Source organism: Lemur catta, chromosome 11, assembly GCF_020740605.2.
Source record: "Lemur catta isolate mLemCat1 chromosome 11, mLemCat1.pri, whole genome shotgun sequence".
NCBI lineage: Eukaryota > Metazoa > Chordata > Mammalia > Primates > Lemuridae > Lemur > Lemur catta.
Window position 1 is genome coordinate 38395173 of NC_059138.1, and position 16606 is coordinate 38411778.

General features: G+C 41.6%; 1 protein-coding gene across 3 annotated transcripts in view; it reads left to right on the top strand.

The window, feature by feature from the left end:
• Positions 1 to 1600: 1600 nt before the first annotated feature.
• The window catches only part of PUS7 (pseudouridine synthase 7), a 45854-nt gene continuing 30848 nt past the window's right edge, over positions 1601 to 16606 (top strand). Inside the window, exons 1-4 of one of the 3 annotated variants that reach the window (XM_045564969.1) lie at positions 1601 to 1666; positions 12788 to 13217; positions 14170 to 14254; positions 14382 to 14483. In XM_045564969.1, the coding sequence (XP_045420925.1) occupies positions 12820 to 13217; positions 14170 to 14254; positions 14382 to 14483 (585 nt within the window). In that variant the 5' untranslated portion in view covers positions 1601 to 1666; positions 12788 to 12819. Of the gene's footprint in view, positions 1667 to 5052; positions 5226 to 12787; positions 13218 to 14169; positions 14255 to 14381; positions 14484 to 16606 lie in introns of those variants that run through there. The other 2 variants (XM_045564970.1, XM_045564967.1) reach the window with 2 other exon arrangements.

Below are 16606 nucleotides of genomic sequence, written 5' to 3' on the forward strand. Positions count from 1 at the left end.
AAGTCCCCTCCGCTTTATTGGCGCTCTTGATGGAGTTTTAAGATATCCCTCCCTGCACGCCATAAATTCAATATCAATTAAATTTATATGTTAGATGATATCCTGATGTTCTGAGAGTGTGAGTGGCCTTGTTAACTAGGAACTTCAGTGTAGGGTTATTTGGTTCAGCTATTTAGCTGGGGATTTCCAACGAATGTCAGTATGTTTAGAGCTTTCTTTTAAGGCTGGTCAGATTCCCTAGAGATGACCCTCCAATTTCCTGCTTGGAGGGTGCAGATGCGGTTGTGAGCCTTCTGGGAGCTGACTGGAGGAAGAGAACTGAGCATCTAATACGCATTTTCCCAGTGCAGACACCCCAAAACTCTTTTACCAAGGAGGAGGAATGGGAGTTACCTAGCAGCAAGGGGTAGGTGGGCGACCCGGGATTTGACAACCTTATAAACAAGCTAACATGGAAGGCCATACCATAGAGACCAAAACAGGGGGGGGAAAGCAACCCTTAGAAGAAACAGAAACCATTCACTGAAAATAAAACTCAAATATATATGCACATATATGTGTATATATATAAAGAAAACTCAAATATATAAAGAAAATTCAAATATATATTTATATGTAGATATATACATAAATATATAATTGACGTCCTAAGATATGAGTTACCATTACAAGCATAAAACAAGAAAAGGATACTATTTAAAAAGGAGCATTCAGAGACAAAAAATATGATAGCAGAAACGGAAAGCTCAAGGGTTGAAAGATAAATGTTGGGAAATACCCTAGGGGAAAAATAAGCTAGGAGACAAAGAAATGAAAAATAGGAAAGAAAAGATAATAAATTAGAGGATCACTCCAGGGGAGTCCAAAATATGAAAAACAAGAATTCCATTAGCCAGGCATGCTGCTGGGTGCCTGTAGTCCCAGCTACAGGGACTGAGGCTACAGGAGGCTGAGGCGGGAGAATCTCTTGAGCCCAGGAGTTCAAGGTCACAGTGAGGTATGTCATGCCACTGCACGCCAATGAGTGATGGCCCGTCTTAGAAAAAATGTTAAAATTAAGTAAATAAAAAGAAAAGTAAGCATCTCAAAATCAAATACGAGCAGGGGTTGGGGAGGGAGGGATCATCAAGAAAATAATTCATGAAGATTTCCCCAAACCCGAACATGAGTTACCAATTGAAATGGCCCACTGATTGTCCAGCACAATTCACAAAAATTGACCCACTCCAAAGCTTATCACTTTGAAACTGCAGGATACTGAGGGTAAAAACAAAATGAAGAAAAACTGGCTGTTCTTTATAAGCCACCTGGTCTATGATATTTTGTCATAGCAGCTCAAAAGCACTAAGGCACTGGGTTTCATTTTTTTGGCTTTGTTCCTGATTTTTTTATGTGACCACACCATATTTATCCTTTTTCCTTGTTTTTCCCTGTACCCCTCAGTTCCCAGTGTGAGGTCTTATCTTTTCCCTCCTATTTCTGTGTGCTCTTTCTCCCAGGGGTTCACTCTCTTCTCCCAACTTCCAATTATAACTTTACAGGGCTAAATTATAAACTATGACCGTGTACCCTTTGTTATTTCTTCCAAAGAGAGAAACTGATCAAAGGATCAAGAATCAGAATACCTTTGGATTTCTCAACAGCAATGAAGAAAGCCAGAAGACAGGTGAGCAATTTGATCAAATTTCACAAGGAATTTTATTTATCTATTTATTCATTTATTTTTTACTGGCAAGTATGTACAGAAAAGGAAATTTACTTAAAGCTAGAATTCTATCTTGATTAATAAACAATCAATCAAATGTAAGATTAAATATGTCTTTTAGACATTCAATATCTCAAAATATTTAGCTTTCATTTACTCCTTTCTCAGGAGACTACTGAAGGTTGTGCTCTCCCAAAATCAGACAGTAAACCAAGAAAAAAAGAAGACTTAGGATATAGGACACAAAAGGTACAACACAAGAGAAAAGTAAACAGAGATGCCCTGTCAACTGTGCACTAGGTATAGATTGGTGAAGGTCAGAAAGCTCCAGAAGAGACTCCTTTAGAAAGATGAAACTGATAGAAAACCTCATCTATCTAAACCTCTGGAGGGGGAAGATTCAAACAATCATTAAGGAGTTTGGGTTTGATGTAGTGATGAATAGTAAACCAAAATAAGATCATTATGAACTAGAGGAAAAACAAAAAGCTGGGTAGGAGAAGAGAAGTAATCATAGTTTCCTACTTTCCTAAGATGTGAATAACATTTACCTAAGATGTGAATAATCAAGTAAACACAAATCAGAAAAAAAAGTACAATATAACTATATCAGGCATGTGGAAGGATAGGAAGTATGGTGGAGAAGGAGGAAGGAAGGAGAGCTAAACCTTCATTTTACATTAAGTGAAGTCAATACGTAATATCTAAAAGTGAAAAATCAAGAAATAGCAATACAAGCACATTTATATAGAGAGATGAAAGTAAATACCAAAATAATCAGTTAAAAGAAGTGAAATGACTGCCTTTGAGAAGGTAAAAACAGGTAAGGGAAGAGGTCCCTTACTGTCCCTGCTGTTTCCTTGCAAACCTTACAAAGTTTCTATAGAATTATTTGACTCTAAATCACAGACATGTATAACTCTGAAAAACAATTAAAAATAAAATTAAAGAAGAAAAAAGATTGTCCTAAACCCAATTTTTGCTTCTGAAAAATTCACTTTCTGGTAAAGGAAACAGACATTGAAATAAATAATTTAAGATTAAGTGTATCAGTTCAACACCAGAAATGTTTGCAATGACTGAGGGAACATAGAGAACAATGAACTGGAGCGTGAAGAAAAGCATCAAAGTTGGACAGAATACAAGGCAATAATAGGGGATGAAAGAAGAGATAAATAGTGTGTGCTAGGCACTTAGCAATCCATGGTGCTGGTGCAGAGTTGAAAGCAGGATACTGTGGATTATACACAATATACATGTTAGGATGGAATTTTAAAGTTGATGAGAACATTCAACTGTTAAATCTTTATTAGAGCAAGTTGGAAGAGGGGAGAGGCTTTGAACTTCTGTGTTAATTTAAGCATAAAAGCCAAGAGTTGCCCATTTTAGAAAACAGAAAACTAAAAATATGTGTTTCACTTGGACCTTGTCTAAGGCAGTTTAGGCTGAAATGTAAAAAAGGTAAGTTTTGACCATAGACTCAGCTAATGGCCAAAGAAATATGAAAAGTCTCCTCTGAATGTGTTTGTGAGGAGTTGGGCCACAATCTCAGAGAAGATTTTTTTTAAGAGCAGTTTTAGGTTACAGAAAAATTGAGAAGAAGGTACAGAGCTTTCCCCCTACCTCCACACATGTATAACCTTCCCTATTATCAACATCCCCCATCAGAGTGGGGCATTTGTTACAATTGATGAACCTGTATTGACACATAATTATCAGAGACCATAGTTTACATTAGGGTTCACTGTCGATATTGTATATTCTATGCATTTGGACAAATGTAGAATGATGTATCTGCCATTTGGGGATCATACAGAGTAGTTTTACTGCTCTGAAATTCCTCTGTGCTCCACTCATTCATCCCTCCCTCCTTCCTAATGCCTGGAAACCAATTTTATCACTGTCTCTATAGTTTTGCCTCTTTCACAATGTCATATAGTTGGAACCATGCAGTACATGACCTTTTCAGATTGGTTTCTTTCACTTAGTAATATGCATTTAAGTGTCCTCCATGTCTTGTCATGGACTGCTAAGCTCATTTCTTTTTAGTGCTGAATAATATTCCATTGTCTGGCTATACCATAGTTTATCCATCCACCTACCGAAGGACATCTTCTAAGTTTTGGGAGTTATGAATAATGCTGCTGTAAACATCTGTGTGCAGGTTTATATGTGGACATGTTTTCAACCCTTTTGGGTAAATCAAGGGTGCGTGCTGAGTCACATGGTTTAAGAGTATGTTTAGCTTTGTAAAAAACCACTAAACTGTCTTCCAAAGTGGCTGTACCATTTTGCATTCTCACCAGCAATGAATGAGAGTTCCTGTTGCTCCACATCCTCACCAGCATTTGGTGTTTGCAAATCAAAACAGTGATGAGATACCACTACCTAGGCCTAGGACACTGAGAAGGTACTTTTTAAAGTATACAAAAAAATTAAGAGTTTAGGATTGAATTATTACTTTGTTGTGGTACAAATACTTGCATTTGCTATTACTGGGATATTAACCAATGACCTAACCATAGCCCAAGGACAAGTGATCTGAAAGAACTAAGGCCAGAAAAAAAATAGAGGTACTTAACTGAAGTAAATAATCTCAGAGGAAAGCAGCATAAAACCCCACCACTCTGACATAATTATCTATGACTCAGTTGACCAGATGCCCACACTAAATCCACGTTTTAAAAACCAGTCTAGCGGAAATATAAGGACTTGAAATAACATTGGTTTTTCACTCAGGGTTGACGTTTGGCAAAATATTAGATCTGAAAAACTATTAGGGGCTTGGATTTGGTCAGTAAACGTGTGCTACTTGGAGATGTGTGCTACTTGGAGAGCACGGGAAGAGGAACTAATTTTTTCTTTACACAGAAGCATAAACTAGGATGAGTTTTCTTGAAACAGATCCTATTGGGGAGCTGTCAAACAGGAAGGGTAAGAAGCCGAGAAATGGTGCTTCTGGATCCCCCACGTGGAAGGAATCCTACATAGACCAGTATGGTCCCTGAAGTGACTCCCTTTGCAGCATCACTAACTGTGGTGAAATAAGAGAGGGCCACAACTATGCGGAAGAAATCCTTACTGGGATACAACTACCAAATAATATGTCAATTCCGGCTTTGGACGTCCTAAACGTCTAAAAGAACTCTCACAGGCCTGACAAAACCACCTTTTGCCCCAGATTCTGGGACTAAGCAGCCACGGCCCGGTAGCCCGCGTGAGCGAACCCAGTGGGCGGGGCCTCTTCGTGGGCGGGGCCTCTTCGCGGCGGGGGGCGGGGCGGACGGCGAGGAGCGGGCTCCGCCCGGGGGAGGGGCTGCGGCCCCGGCGCGTTGCTGCGCCGCACGTGTGCGAGCCCGGTTGCCAGAGCGCCGCAGACCCCGCGCGGGCGCGCTCTCTATGCTTGGCCTCCCTCGCTGCAGGCTCCTCCGAGTGGCCCTCGCCGCCGCCGCCCTCCTGCGCCCCGAGCGCAGCGCCGGCCTCCTCGCCGCCCGGCCCGCGCCGCGCCCCCAGGCTCCGGGTAAGTGCGCGGCCTCCCCGCGGCCGCCAGGGCTCCGCGGCCAGCCCTCGGCCCGCCCCGGCCCCGGGGCCCCGCCCGGAGAGGCTGTGGGGGACCGGGAAGGCGGCCCGGCAGCGCTCTGAGCCCGCGGCGCCTCCTTTCCGGGGAGAGCCCGCGCCCCTCCGGCCGGTCGTCAGGGGGCCGCGCCCGCGCGCTCTCCCTCTCCCCGCGGCGCCGTCAGCCCCTAGGTCTCCTTCCCTCTCGCCCCGTTTCTTTGCCCCGGACCCTCCCTAAACTCTTCTCCCTCCCAGGCCGGCCTTTCCCCTGAGGCCCTTCACAGCTCCCCCACCGCTCGGCCAGTCCTGTGGGTCCAGCCCGCGTGCTTTCGTCCTTGCAGTCCTGCATCACCACTCATTGTGAGCCCACTGCGTGCCAGGCAGGCCCTCAGGGACTGCTCGTTCTGTGTGCTTGCCCGGAGTAGGAGCGAACAGGCTGGGCGCCCGGAGCCCCGTGCTCGGTGGTTGCTTGAGTGCCTGGACGTCTGGCTGTGCGGGCTGAGACTCATCCGCACCGAGCCCCGCCGTCAGCCCTGCACTGAGGGCTTTAAAAGTAGCATACATCTTCGTTGCTTGCCAAGAAGTGGGGCTGCCAGAGAGTTTAGTTTTTCAAATACTTGGTCCCGTTGTCAGACCACTTTTTTTCCGCTCCAAAAATATAAGATTGCTAAGTGCTTTTTTTTTTTTTCAAGCTTCTAATCTGTGAAATATTGATGTCCTAGTGGCCTGGTGATACTTGACTACTGAGGGATCTGTCGAAAATCAGACTGTATACCCTTTTTGAAGAGCGGATGGATATGCAATTACTATGTACAATCATTAGGAAAGTAGCCAACAGTCGTATTTATTAATTTAACAACCCCTTTGAACACGTCTTTTGATAGAGGCTGGGGCAGTGCAGGTGCTGTATTAATGAAACAGCTTTTGCACCCAAATAGGAGAGAGAAATAACAATTCAGCTGCTCTTACAGTGGACTAAGTTTGCTCCTGCCTGGGGTCCTTTACACGTGCTGTTGGGGGCTGCCTGGAATTTTCCCCACACACACCTTTTCTTGTCCACTTCTTCCTTCATCTTTGCTCAAAAGTTACCTCCTTAGACAGGTTTCACTAAAAAGCACCCTGCTTACTCTCAACCCCTTTGCTTTATTTCTTTGTAGCTTGCATGTTCTGAGGTTAATTTAATTTTATTCTCAGGTATATCCTCAAATAGAATGTAAGCTCCACGAGGGCAGGAAATATTCCCGTTTCCCCCAGTGTCTACAACAGTGCCAGACACACAGGGCTTGCTCAATAAATACTTGTGGAATGAACAACTTTGAGAGACATCGATTTCGCATATCAGAATGCAGTGTGTGCTCTGCCCCACAGAAAGTGCTCATTAATGTGAGAACTAGACAGATTATTGCCAATTTGCAGAGGTTGGAGGATAGATGTGTATAAAAAGACCAAGTCATGCAGAGTTTTGAGATACAGGATTAAGACTAATGTGGCTCTTTTCAGATGTTCATTTTGGAGGAAATAATGTTAATGGACTGTTGTGAGTGTTGTATTAAAATTTGGAAATGCTAAACTCTACTTTTGTAGGTATAGAGGATTTTAAAAACAGTTCATGAATCTAATATTTTAATGAAACGGGTTTAAAAATCTCATAAAAATTATAATATTTCTATTTTCATTTGGCTCATTTGGAGTGCAGAGGAAATAAAAACCATTATTTTAGTATTCCCTCCAAAGAAATGTGTAGGATTTTTACATTCATGGGAAACTTTCAGTGGAGTTTGTTCTCTTCTTGGTTGCAGAATCAGGCTCCTGGTCTATAGTGATTTTACTTGACAGTTAAGGCACCATCATTACTATATTAATGTCATGGATAGTGTATTTGTGCAGCATGTTTCTTTTTAAAAATGTTTTTTACTACAACAAAAAACTCATAAAGCTCCCCCTTCCCCTTTAAAGCCAGTCACTTTACATCTTCAAGATAGAATGCTTGGATGTGTATCTTTGGATTTTCCTGATTGCAAACCTGATTTCCCTAGGCCTCTCACCTTGGGCTGGTCAGGGTTCTTTTATCTTTCTGTTGAATTCTTTTGGGCCTCTTCCATGTTTACAAGATCACCTCTCTCTCCTCTTCTCTCTGCCCAATTTAAAAATTATATTCTATTTCAGTCTTCTCTTTCCTATAGTTCCTGCTTATGTAATTTGAGTTCTGCCTCTACTAGTCCAGAAATTTGAACAGCTGTTCTAATAAATATGCTCTCAGCTTCTGGGTCTATGGGATAGAACTTAGCAACATATATATAAAATGATTTAAAATCACTGATGCTATATATAAAGTTTAATAATTAATGTCTGTGTGATAGGCCATTGATTTAAATGAAAAATATAATTTTATCTGAAATACAAAAATGAATTTAGTTAATGAGCTTGTCTTTGCAATTAGATAGATCAAGAAAAGGAGATCAGGCTGGGTAGGGTGGCTCTCACCTATAATCCTAGTACTTTGGGAGGCCAAGGCAGGAAGATTGCTTGAGGCTGGCAGTTCACTTGCAGCCTGAGCAAGACTGTGCCTCTGCAAAAAAAAAAAAAAAAAAAAAAAAATTAGCTGGGCGTGGTGGCATGCACCTTTAGTCCCAGCTACTCAGAAGCTGATGCAGGAGGATCCCTTAAGTTCAGGAGTTTGAGATTACAGTGAGCTATGATGACTCCACTGCACTCTAGCCTGGGCAACAGAGCAAGACTCTGTCTCAAAACAAACAAACAAACAAGAATAGAAAAAGATCAGAGAAGTGTCCACAAATATCAGGAAAAAGACTGCCAACCTAAAGACCTGTTTATGTAGTGCTGTTGGCAGTGTTTGAGAGTCTCTTAAAATTAAATGGTGTTTGACGGAGAAAACCATGTCTAATCGTTAGCCCAGAAAACAAAAGAAGCTTAAGAAGCTTTTTTTTCCTTCCCCAGATTCAGCAATACAGCTCTGCTATGTAAATCATCCAGTAAATATTGTAAATATTAAGGACCAACAGTTGAATATGAGGAGCTATTATAAACTCTTGACCAAGTCATCATATTTCAGTTTTACAGAGAAAGAAACTGAGGCTTAGAGAGGCTAAGTGACTCACTTAGTAAATGGCAAAACTAAGATCTGTCTCTAAGGTTGTTGAGGAGGTGACTTGCATAAGGGAGGTGGACATTCTGCTGACCATAACGTCCCTGAGTCAAGCTTTATGCATGGCTATCATCAGCCACGCTTTCCTCCCTGCTGACCATTCTGGCCTCTGGAAGGATATCAGGATCTTCTGGTAGATCCTGTGATGCCAGCCAGGGACCTTATATGGTCATTGGGAGCCATTGCAGGTTTTTTGGTAAGGGTATGTGGTAACTATCTACAGGATATATCCACTTGGATGTTCCCCAGGTACCTGCAACACCACGGGACTGTTGGTGGGCTCATCTTCTCTCACCACGTGCTCCTCTTCCTGGGCCCTCCATATCAGGAAGTGCTGCACTGTCCTCTCAGTTCCCCAGGGCAGGAAACTCTAGCCATCCTTAGCCATCCGGCAGTATTTCCTCTTTCCTCCCACATTTGTCACCCAGTCCTGTCCCTACCACTTCCTAAATGTTCTCAAATGTTCCTTCCATTCTGTCTCCCTTGCTTAATCCTTAGATCAGGGTGCACTAATTTCTTGTGTAGATTACAGCTGTACCCTCTTACTGGTCTTCATCAAAGGGGTGCCACAAAATATTTCTAACTCACGAACCCAGGAGTGGTCTGGTGTTCAGGATGAAATTCCTTCTGTTTAGCCCGGTGTAGCTTCCGCCATCTCCCCACTCCAGACTCCATCCTCTCCTTGTGTGTCTCACCCTCCCCAGTGGGTGATGAGCTCCTGGGGTTCTTCCAGTGCTCCATGCTCTCCCAGGCCCCCAGGCCTTTGCACATGCTGCACCCTCAACCCCAAACACCCTTCTCTCCGCTTTCCTTGGTCCTCTTCCCTGGTCATCAAAACATGGCTTAGGTGTTTTAGTCTTCTGTTAGGTTTTCTCTAACACTGTCACCCCACCCCTCTGATGTCTTCTGTGTGTTCCCGTAGTTCCTGTGTAAGCCCTGGTCCCTTTTTATCTCCTTCACCTGTGCAAAAGCTCGAAGGGCAGCTTTGTTGCTACAAAGTGAGAAATTGCATCAGCATGTCATAAACCTGCTCAGGACAAAGAATAAATGCTTTCTTATTTGAATTAGAGATACTTTTCTGTAACTGTAGTAGTTGTAATCTACTTCTATTTCAGATTCTTTGTTTCTTCCATTTTCTGTATTTAAATTTTTGTCTTTTGAAGGAAATTGATTTTACTGACATTTTTCTTTTTTTTTTTTTTTTTTTTTTTTTTTGAGACAGAGTGTCACTTTGTTGCCCTGGCTAGAGTGAGTGCCGTGGTGTCAGCCTAGCTCACAGCAACCTCAAACTCCTGGGCTTAATTTAAGCAATCCTACTGCCTCAGCCTCTCGAGTAGCTGGGACTACAGGTATGCGCCACCATGCCCGGCTAGTTTTTTCTATAGATATTTTAGTTGGCCAGATAATTTATTTCTATTTTTTAGTAGAGACGGGGTCTCGCTCTTGCTCAGGCTGGTCTCGAACTCCTGACCTCAAGTGATCCACCTGCCTTGGCCTCCCAGAGTGCTAGGATTACAGGCGTGAGCCACCGTGCCCGCCTCTTTTCTTTTTCTTTTTCTTTTTTTTTTTTTAGCTATAGATGGCAAAAGATGGTATGGCAGGGAATACAGATGGTTAAATGAGGGTGGAATCAAGGGTCACCATTGCCTCAGACACAAGAAACAGCTTACTTTTTGCCAGATTACTTAACTCCACCTGTGGCTGGGGGCCCTTTACCATTGGCTTTTAGCTCCTGGAGTTTATTCTCCTCTTTGTGTTTCTGCTTGAAAGCCTCATCTTCCTAGCCCATCTCCTTGGCCTGCTGCTTGGGCTGTTTCGGGGCCTTCTTCTTGGCACCTATGGGCCACATGAGCATACTCTGCCTGGACCCAGCCCTGTCATCCAGCACACTTACCCTCCCATAATAAATCCATTTTTGCTTTTACTTTTTATATGCACTTCTCTTTTACTTTCCTTTTTGTTCTTGACTTTTGACAGTGAGGCAAGATCAAATGTGGATTCTTAAAATTTAGTTCGTCATTATTCTTATTTTGCTGTAGATGCATGTGTAGGTGGGTTTTTTGTTAACCAGGCCTTGGAGAACTAGAATATTCATTTTCTGCTCATTTACATTCTTTATAGATATGTCTACAAAGTTCCTTACTATGTTAACTTTAGCATCTCCTGTATAATATAGAAAAAGCTTTTATCCCTATTTCAGTAAGAGCATCAAAGAAGGTCAGTTAGATAGGCAGTTGAGGTCTGGGATACTGTTGTGTGTGGTTGGTTGGTTGGTTGTTTTTAAGATAGGGTCTTGCTCTGTCACCTGGGGGCTAGAGTTCAGTGGCATGATTATAGCTCACTACAACCTCAAACTCCCGGGCTCAAGTGATCGTCCTGCCTCAGCCTCCCCAGTAGCTGGGACTATAGCAGGTGCTACCATGCCTGGCTAATTTTTCTATTTTTTATAGAGACAGGGTCTCACTCTTACCCAAGCTGGTCTTGAACGCCTGGCCTCAGACAATCCTCCTGCCTCAGCCTCCCAAACTCCTGTATTTATTTTGATTATTTTGATTGCCATATGTTTATCCCCTCTCCAGCTGCTATGTGCTGAGAAAGTATGTGTGGCTTTTTAGGCTTTTGCTCAGTAAATTGTATATGAGCCATTTAAATGATAATCTAGTTTTTCTTGTTTATTTATTTATTTTCCATCACCACCCCCGCCCTTGTTTATTTTTTTATTGTGGTAAAATACATACAACAAAATGTACCATTTTTAATTAATTAATTTTTTAAGAGACAAGGTCTCACTATGTTGCCCAGCCTAGAGTGTGGTGGCTATTTACAGGTACAATCATAGCTCACTGCAGCCTCAAACTCCTGGGCTCAAGCAATCCTCCCACCTCAGCCTCCCGAGTAGCTGGGACCTAGAGGCACGTGCCACCATACCCAGCTAATTTTTAAATTTTTTGTAGAGTTAGAGTCTCACTTTTTTGCCCAGGCTGGTCTCCAGATCCTAGTCTCAAGCAATCTTCCCACCCAAGTCTCTGAAAGTGCTAGGGTTATAGATGTGAGGCACTGCACTTGGCCTCCCCACCCTTTTTTTTAATTTATTTTTTTTACTATGGTATGGGTAAATGTAGTTATATAATGTTTTATTTAATCAGTTTTTGGTTTTTGTGGTTTTTTTTTTTTTGAGACAGAGTCTCGCTCTGTTGCCCGGCTAGAGTGAGTGCTGTGGCATAATCCTAGCTCAGAGCAACCTCAAACTCCTGGGCTTAAGTGATCCTACTGCCTCAGCCTCCCAAGTAGCTGGGACTACAGGCATGCGCCACCATGCCCGGCTAATATGTTTCTATATATATTTTTAGTTGGCCAGATAATTTCTTTCTATTTTTAGTAGAGACTGGGGGTCTCGCTCTTGCTCAGGCTGGTCTCGAACTCCTGACCTCGAGCGATCCACCCGCCTCGGCCTCCCAGAAGTGCTAGGATTACAGGCGTGAGCCACCGCGCCCGGCTTTGTTTTTGCTTTTTGAGACAGAGTCTCGCCCTGTTGCCCGGGCTAGAGCGCCGTGATGTCAGCCTAGCTCACAGCAACCTCAAACTCTTGGACTCAAATGATCCTCCTGCCTCAGCCTCCCGAGTAGCTGGGACTACAGGCATGTGCCACCATGCCCAGCTAATTTTTTCTATATATTTTTAGTTGTCAAGCTAATTTCTTTCTATTTTTAGTAGAGACGGGGGTCTCGCTCTTGCTTAGGCTGGTCTCGAACTCCTGAGCTCAAACAATCCACCTGCCTTGGCCTCCCAGAGTGCTAGGATTGTAAGTATGAGCCATCGCACCTGGCCTAATCAGTTTTTCAAAAGGGGTGATACATATATATGAAACAAAAGTCAAATGATACAACTCTGGTATTGAGTGAGAATAGCAAGTCTTCCACTACTGTCCCCAGCCACCAAGACCCTCTCCTAGAAGAAACCGCCTTTCCCAGTCTAGTCAACTGTTCCTGCATATTATTCAGTTTGTGTACCCATAATTTTTTATGTACCCTTAATTGTCTTGCTAATATAAAAACACTGAGATGAGTGTCTTTAGAGCTAAAACTATAAGCACTTTCTTATTTTCTTAAGATAAGTTCCTAAAAGTGGTATTCTGGGTCAAAGAGCATATATATTTTTAAGGCTTTTGATGCACATTGTCAAGTTCCATGCAGAAGTGTTGTGCCAGCTTTCTATCCAACCAAAAGCATATGCCAACATTAGGAAGAATTATATAAGTGATGTTTAGGACCGTATAAACAAAGCTAACTGTCCTTCTGTTTGCTGAAACTGACTTCTTTATAGGTTATTGTTACTTCCTACTTTTTCCTCCTCCCTCAAAGGTTCTCTTAAATGTTTTCTTGGAGCCTTAAAGATGGAGATGACAGACATGACTGGCATGTCACTGAAACGTGGGTCCCTTGTTGTGGAAGATAATGACAGTGGGGCCCCAGCTGAGGAGACCAAAAAACAGAAGATGTCAGAATGCAGTCCGACCAGAGGTCTCGACAGGCTGGGGGACGACTCTCTACCCAACAGTCAAGATGGGCCTGGAGCTCCTGAAGCTGTAAGTGCTGGGAAAGATGAAAAGAATTCTGAGGCTCAGCTGGAAGAAGAGGAGGAGGAGGAGGAAGATGGCCTTTCAGAGGAGGAGGAGGAGGAGGAAGCAGAGAGCTTTGCAGACATGATGAAGCACGGACTCACTGAACTTGATGTGGGCATCACCAAGTTCGTAAGTCCTCATCAAGGGTTCTCCGGAATCTTAAAAGAAAGGTTTGTGTAGTTTATATATGAAGTTATTTTGATTGTATTAGGTTTTTTTTTTTCTTTACAGAGACATCAGCAGTATATTCTTCCACTTAGCTTTCTATCACCAAGGTTGTCCACACTGATGGTCAAAAAGAAATAGGATAAAGAAAAGCTGCCTGAATGATTAAATGGATGAGTCTTGTATTTTTTAATATTTTAAAATAAATAGAAGTCATGGTTAGTTCTTATCAAGGGAAGATCCTTTCTAGAATTGTTTAAGTAAAAATAATTTCTCAGTGGCATGCATTTGTTATTATGTAGATGGGTGCTGTTCATTTTGTTAAAATAAATTCGTTTACATGGCTTCAAGTTTTCTGTAGAATTTGTTGTATAATCTTAAACTCTTTCACCTTAAACTCTTGCATCTATGGTGGAAGGTGGTGTTTGGAGCCAGGTATGAATCCAGTTTAGCCACTTAAAATAATAGTTACTTAACTCCTCTGAAACTCAGTATCCTTATCCAAAAAATGGATTATAGTACCACATTGGGATTGTTGAGAGGATTTTTAAATAATACCTGTAAAGTATTTAACATAAAGAGAAGCTTCAGGGTAGTTCATGGCAGACTTACTGGGTTCTGATTTAATTAACTGTTTACTGTATTTTATGATTCAATTTAGTGTGGACTGTGTATGATCACAGAGTAATGTTAATAAGCTTTTGTTTATGCGTGTCTCTTGAATAATATTCTAGAAGCTCAGAGGGTCTTTCTTTTAGGTCTCATGTAAAACCTGAGACAAGGTGTGGCTCAACATTCATTAAGAAACCAGAAAAGATAACTCAGTGGTTTTTTATCGAAGATTTTTTTTTAATTCCTTGTTTTGCACAATAGTAAGGCTTAATGTTGATGAACTTTATCCAACTAATAGGAAACAATACGTTAATCCTCTGAAAGTTTGTGTTTTCTTTTCATCAGATACTCCGACTTCGTTGTTCACGAGATAGGAAAAGATGGACGGATCAGCCATTTGGATGACTTATCTGTTCCAATGGATGAGGAGGTAGCTCTCTAGCAAAAGTCACCTTCTGGATAAAAACAGCATTTCCTAGAGATCTTAGAAATATACAGCTATAATAGCCTTGAATTCTGTATATGATTCACTGTGAGTTCTCATGGTTATTTTAAAGGATCCTTCAGAAGATACATTTACAGTTTTGACAGCCGAAGAAAAGCAGCGACTGGAAGAGCTCCAGCTTTTTAAAAATAAGGAAACCAGTGTTGCCATCGAGGTAAATGGTCCAAAAATATATGAAAATATTTTTAGGGTTTTCATTGTTTCATTTTGGGTGTGTGTTAATAAGTGTCCGTTGAAAAAATTACAATGGTTATCAAAAGGGTGACCTTCTCCTCTTGAATCTAAAAGGGCATCACACTAAAAATGTTTTTATCACGGCAGGTAGCCAGTATCCCATATAAAACTATGGTCCAAGAAAAGTAACTTTTTTTTTTTTTGAGACAGAGTCTCACTCTGTTGCTCTGGCTAGAGTGCAGTGGCTTCTTTGTAGCTTACTGCAGCCTCAAACTCCTTGGCTCAAGCGATCCTCTTGCCTCAGCCTCCGAAGTAGCTGGGACTACAAGTGTGTGCCACAATGCCTGGCTAATTTTTCTATTTTTAGTGGAGATGGGGTCTCTCTCTTGCTCAGTCTCGTCTCAAACTCCTGAGCTCAAGTAATAGTCGAGCCTCGGCCTCCTAGAGTGCTAGGATTATAGGCCTGAGCCACCATGCCCAGCCAAAAAGTTACATTTTTGTTTAAAAATTTTTTGCAGTGACCAAAAATCAAAAACGAAATCTCTTGTTTAGAACCACAGAGTGACAGTATACAATGTCTACTGTAATAGGACCATTGCTGCTTGATGGTCAGGTGTGTGACCCTGTTCATACTCTGGCTTCAGCAGCTTCTTGGTCTCAGATGGGGCTCTGGGAAGGGGAAGAAGTGGAGGAAGGGAGGATTTCTTTGCTTATCCTGAGTCTACTCTGCTATTCCAGAAATGGAGAGCTCAGTTTCTAAATAGAATAGTAAATGCCTTTGTCAAAGCTTTTTGTTATGGAAATTTTATTCTTCTAGATTAGTGCTATCCAGTGGAATTATAAAGCAAGCCATATTTTAATTTTATATTTTCTAGTAGCCACATTTTAAAAAGTAAAAAGAAGGGGTAGAATTAATTATAGCAATATATTTTATTTGCCCTAGTACAAAATACTATCAATATTTTTAAAATTATTAATCAAATGTTTTACATTCTTTTTTTCCCTAAGTCTTTAAACTCCAGTGTTATTTTACACTGATAGCACATGTGAGTTCAAACTAGACACATTTCAAGTGCTCAGTTATCAAATGATGTTACTGGCTACCATAGTGGATAGAGCAGCTCTAGGTGGTGTCTATAGCATAAAGTAAATGTGTTACAAGACTTTAAGAATCTTGCAGCATGAGATATTTAAAATTTTAAGTTTATACTAAAATCATTGTGTACCAATTTACCCCACCCAGACTTCCCAAAAGTATGTGGTATTACAACTTTAGGGATCTTCAGTTACTGAATTTACCCATAAATAAAATCTTCAGCAATGTCAAGGAGAAAATTCCTAGGACTAGGTTTTGAGAGCAGTCCAGGGGGAATGGTTCTGATTTCCCTTGCTTGTACAATGCAGAGTTTTATCATAATATACATTTTCCTACACATGTGGCAAAATTAGCTATCATCTTAAAAACTGTGGTTGTGCCATCTACTGAAAGTTTTTACTTTTAAAAGGCATAAACTATGGGCAAGTTTCCTCATTTATAAAATGAGAAGAAAGGACTTTGTGAATTTTTGAGGTCTAAATATGTATTCATATACACCAACTATGATTCTAACTCACTGCTATCAGTAATTTCAGATCTAGACTCACTTTTTGATATGAAGAAGTCACTTACCCTTAATTGCAATGTAGGTTGTTTACTTTTACATTTTTTGTTTTGTTAAGATATTGTCAAGTTTAGGCCAGGTACGGTGGTGGCTCACACCTGTAATCATGGCACTGTGGGAGGCTGGGGTGGGAGGATTGTTTGAGGCCAGGAGTTGGAGACCAGCCTGAGCAAGAGTGAGACTCCGTCTCTACAAAAGAATAGAAAAATTAGCCGGATGTGGTGGCATGAGCCTGTAGTCCCAGCTACAAAAGAGCTGAGGCAGGAGGATCACTTGAGGCCAGGAGTTTGAGGTTACAGTGAGCTATAATCATACCACTACACTCTAGCCCACGAGTCTTGGGGAAAAAAAAAATATTGTCAAGTTTAGCCAGTAGCAGTTGTTGTATATCTTGATGTTTTCAGCTTGCAAGTTGCAACCTATGAGGTCAATTTAGTGGGTC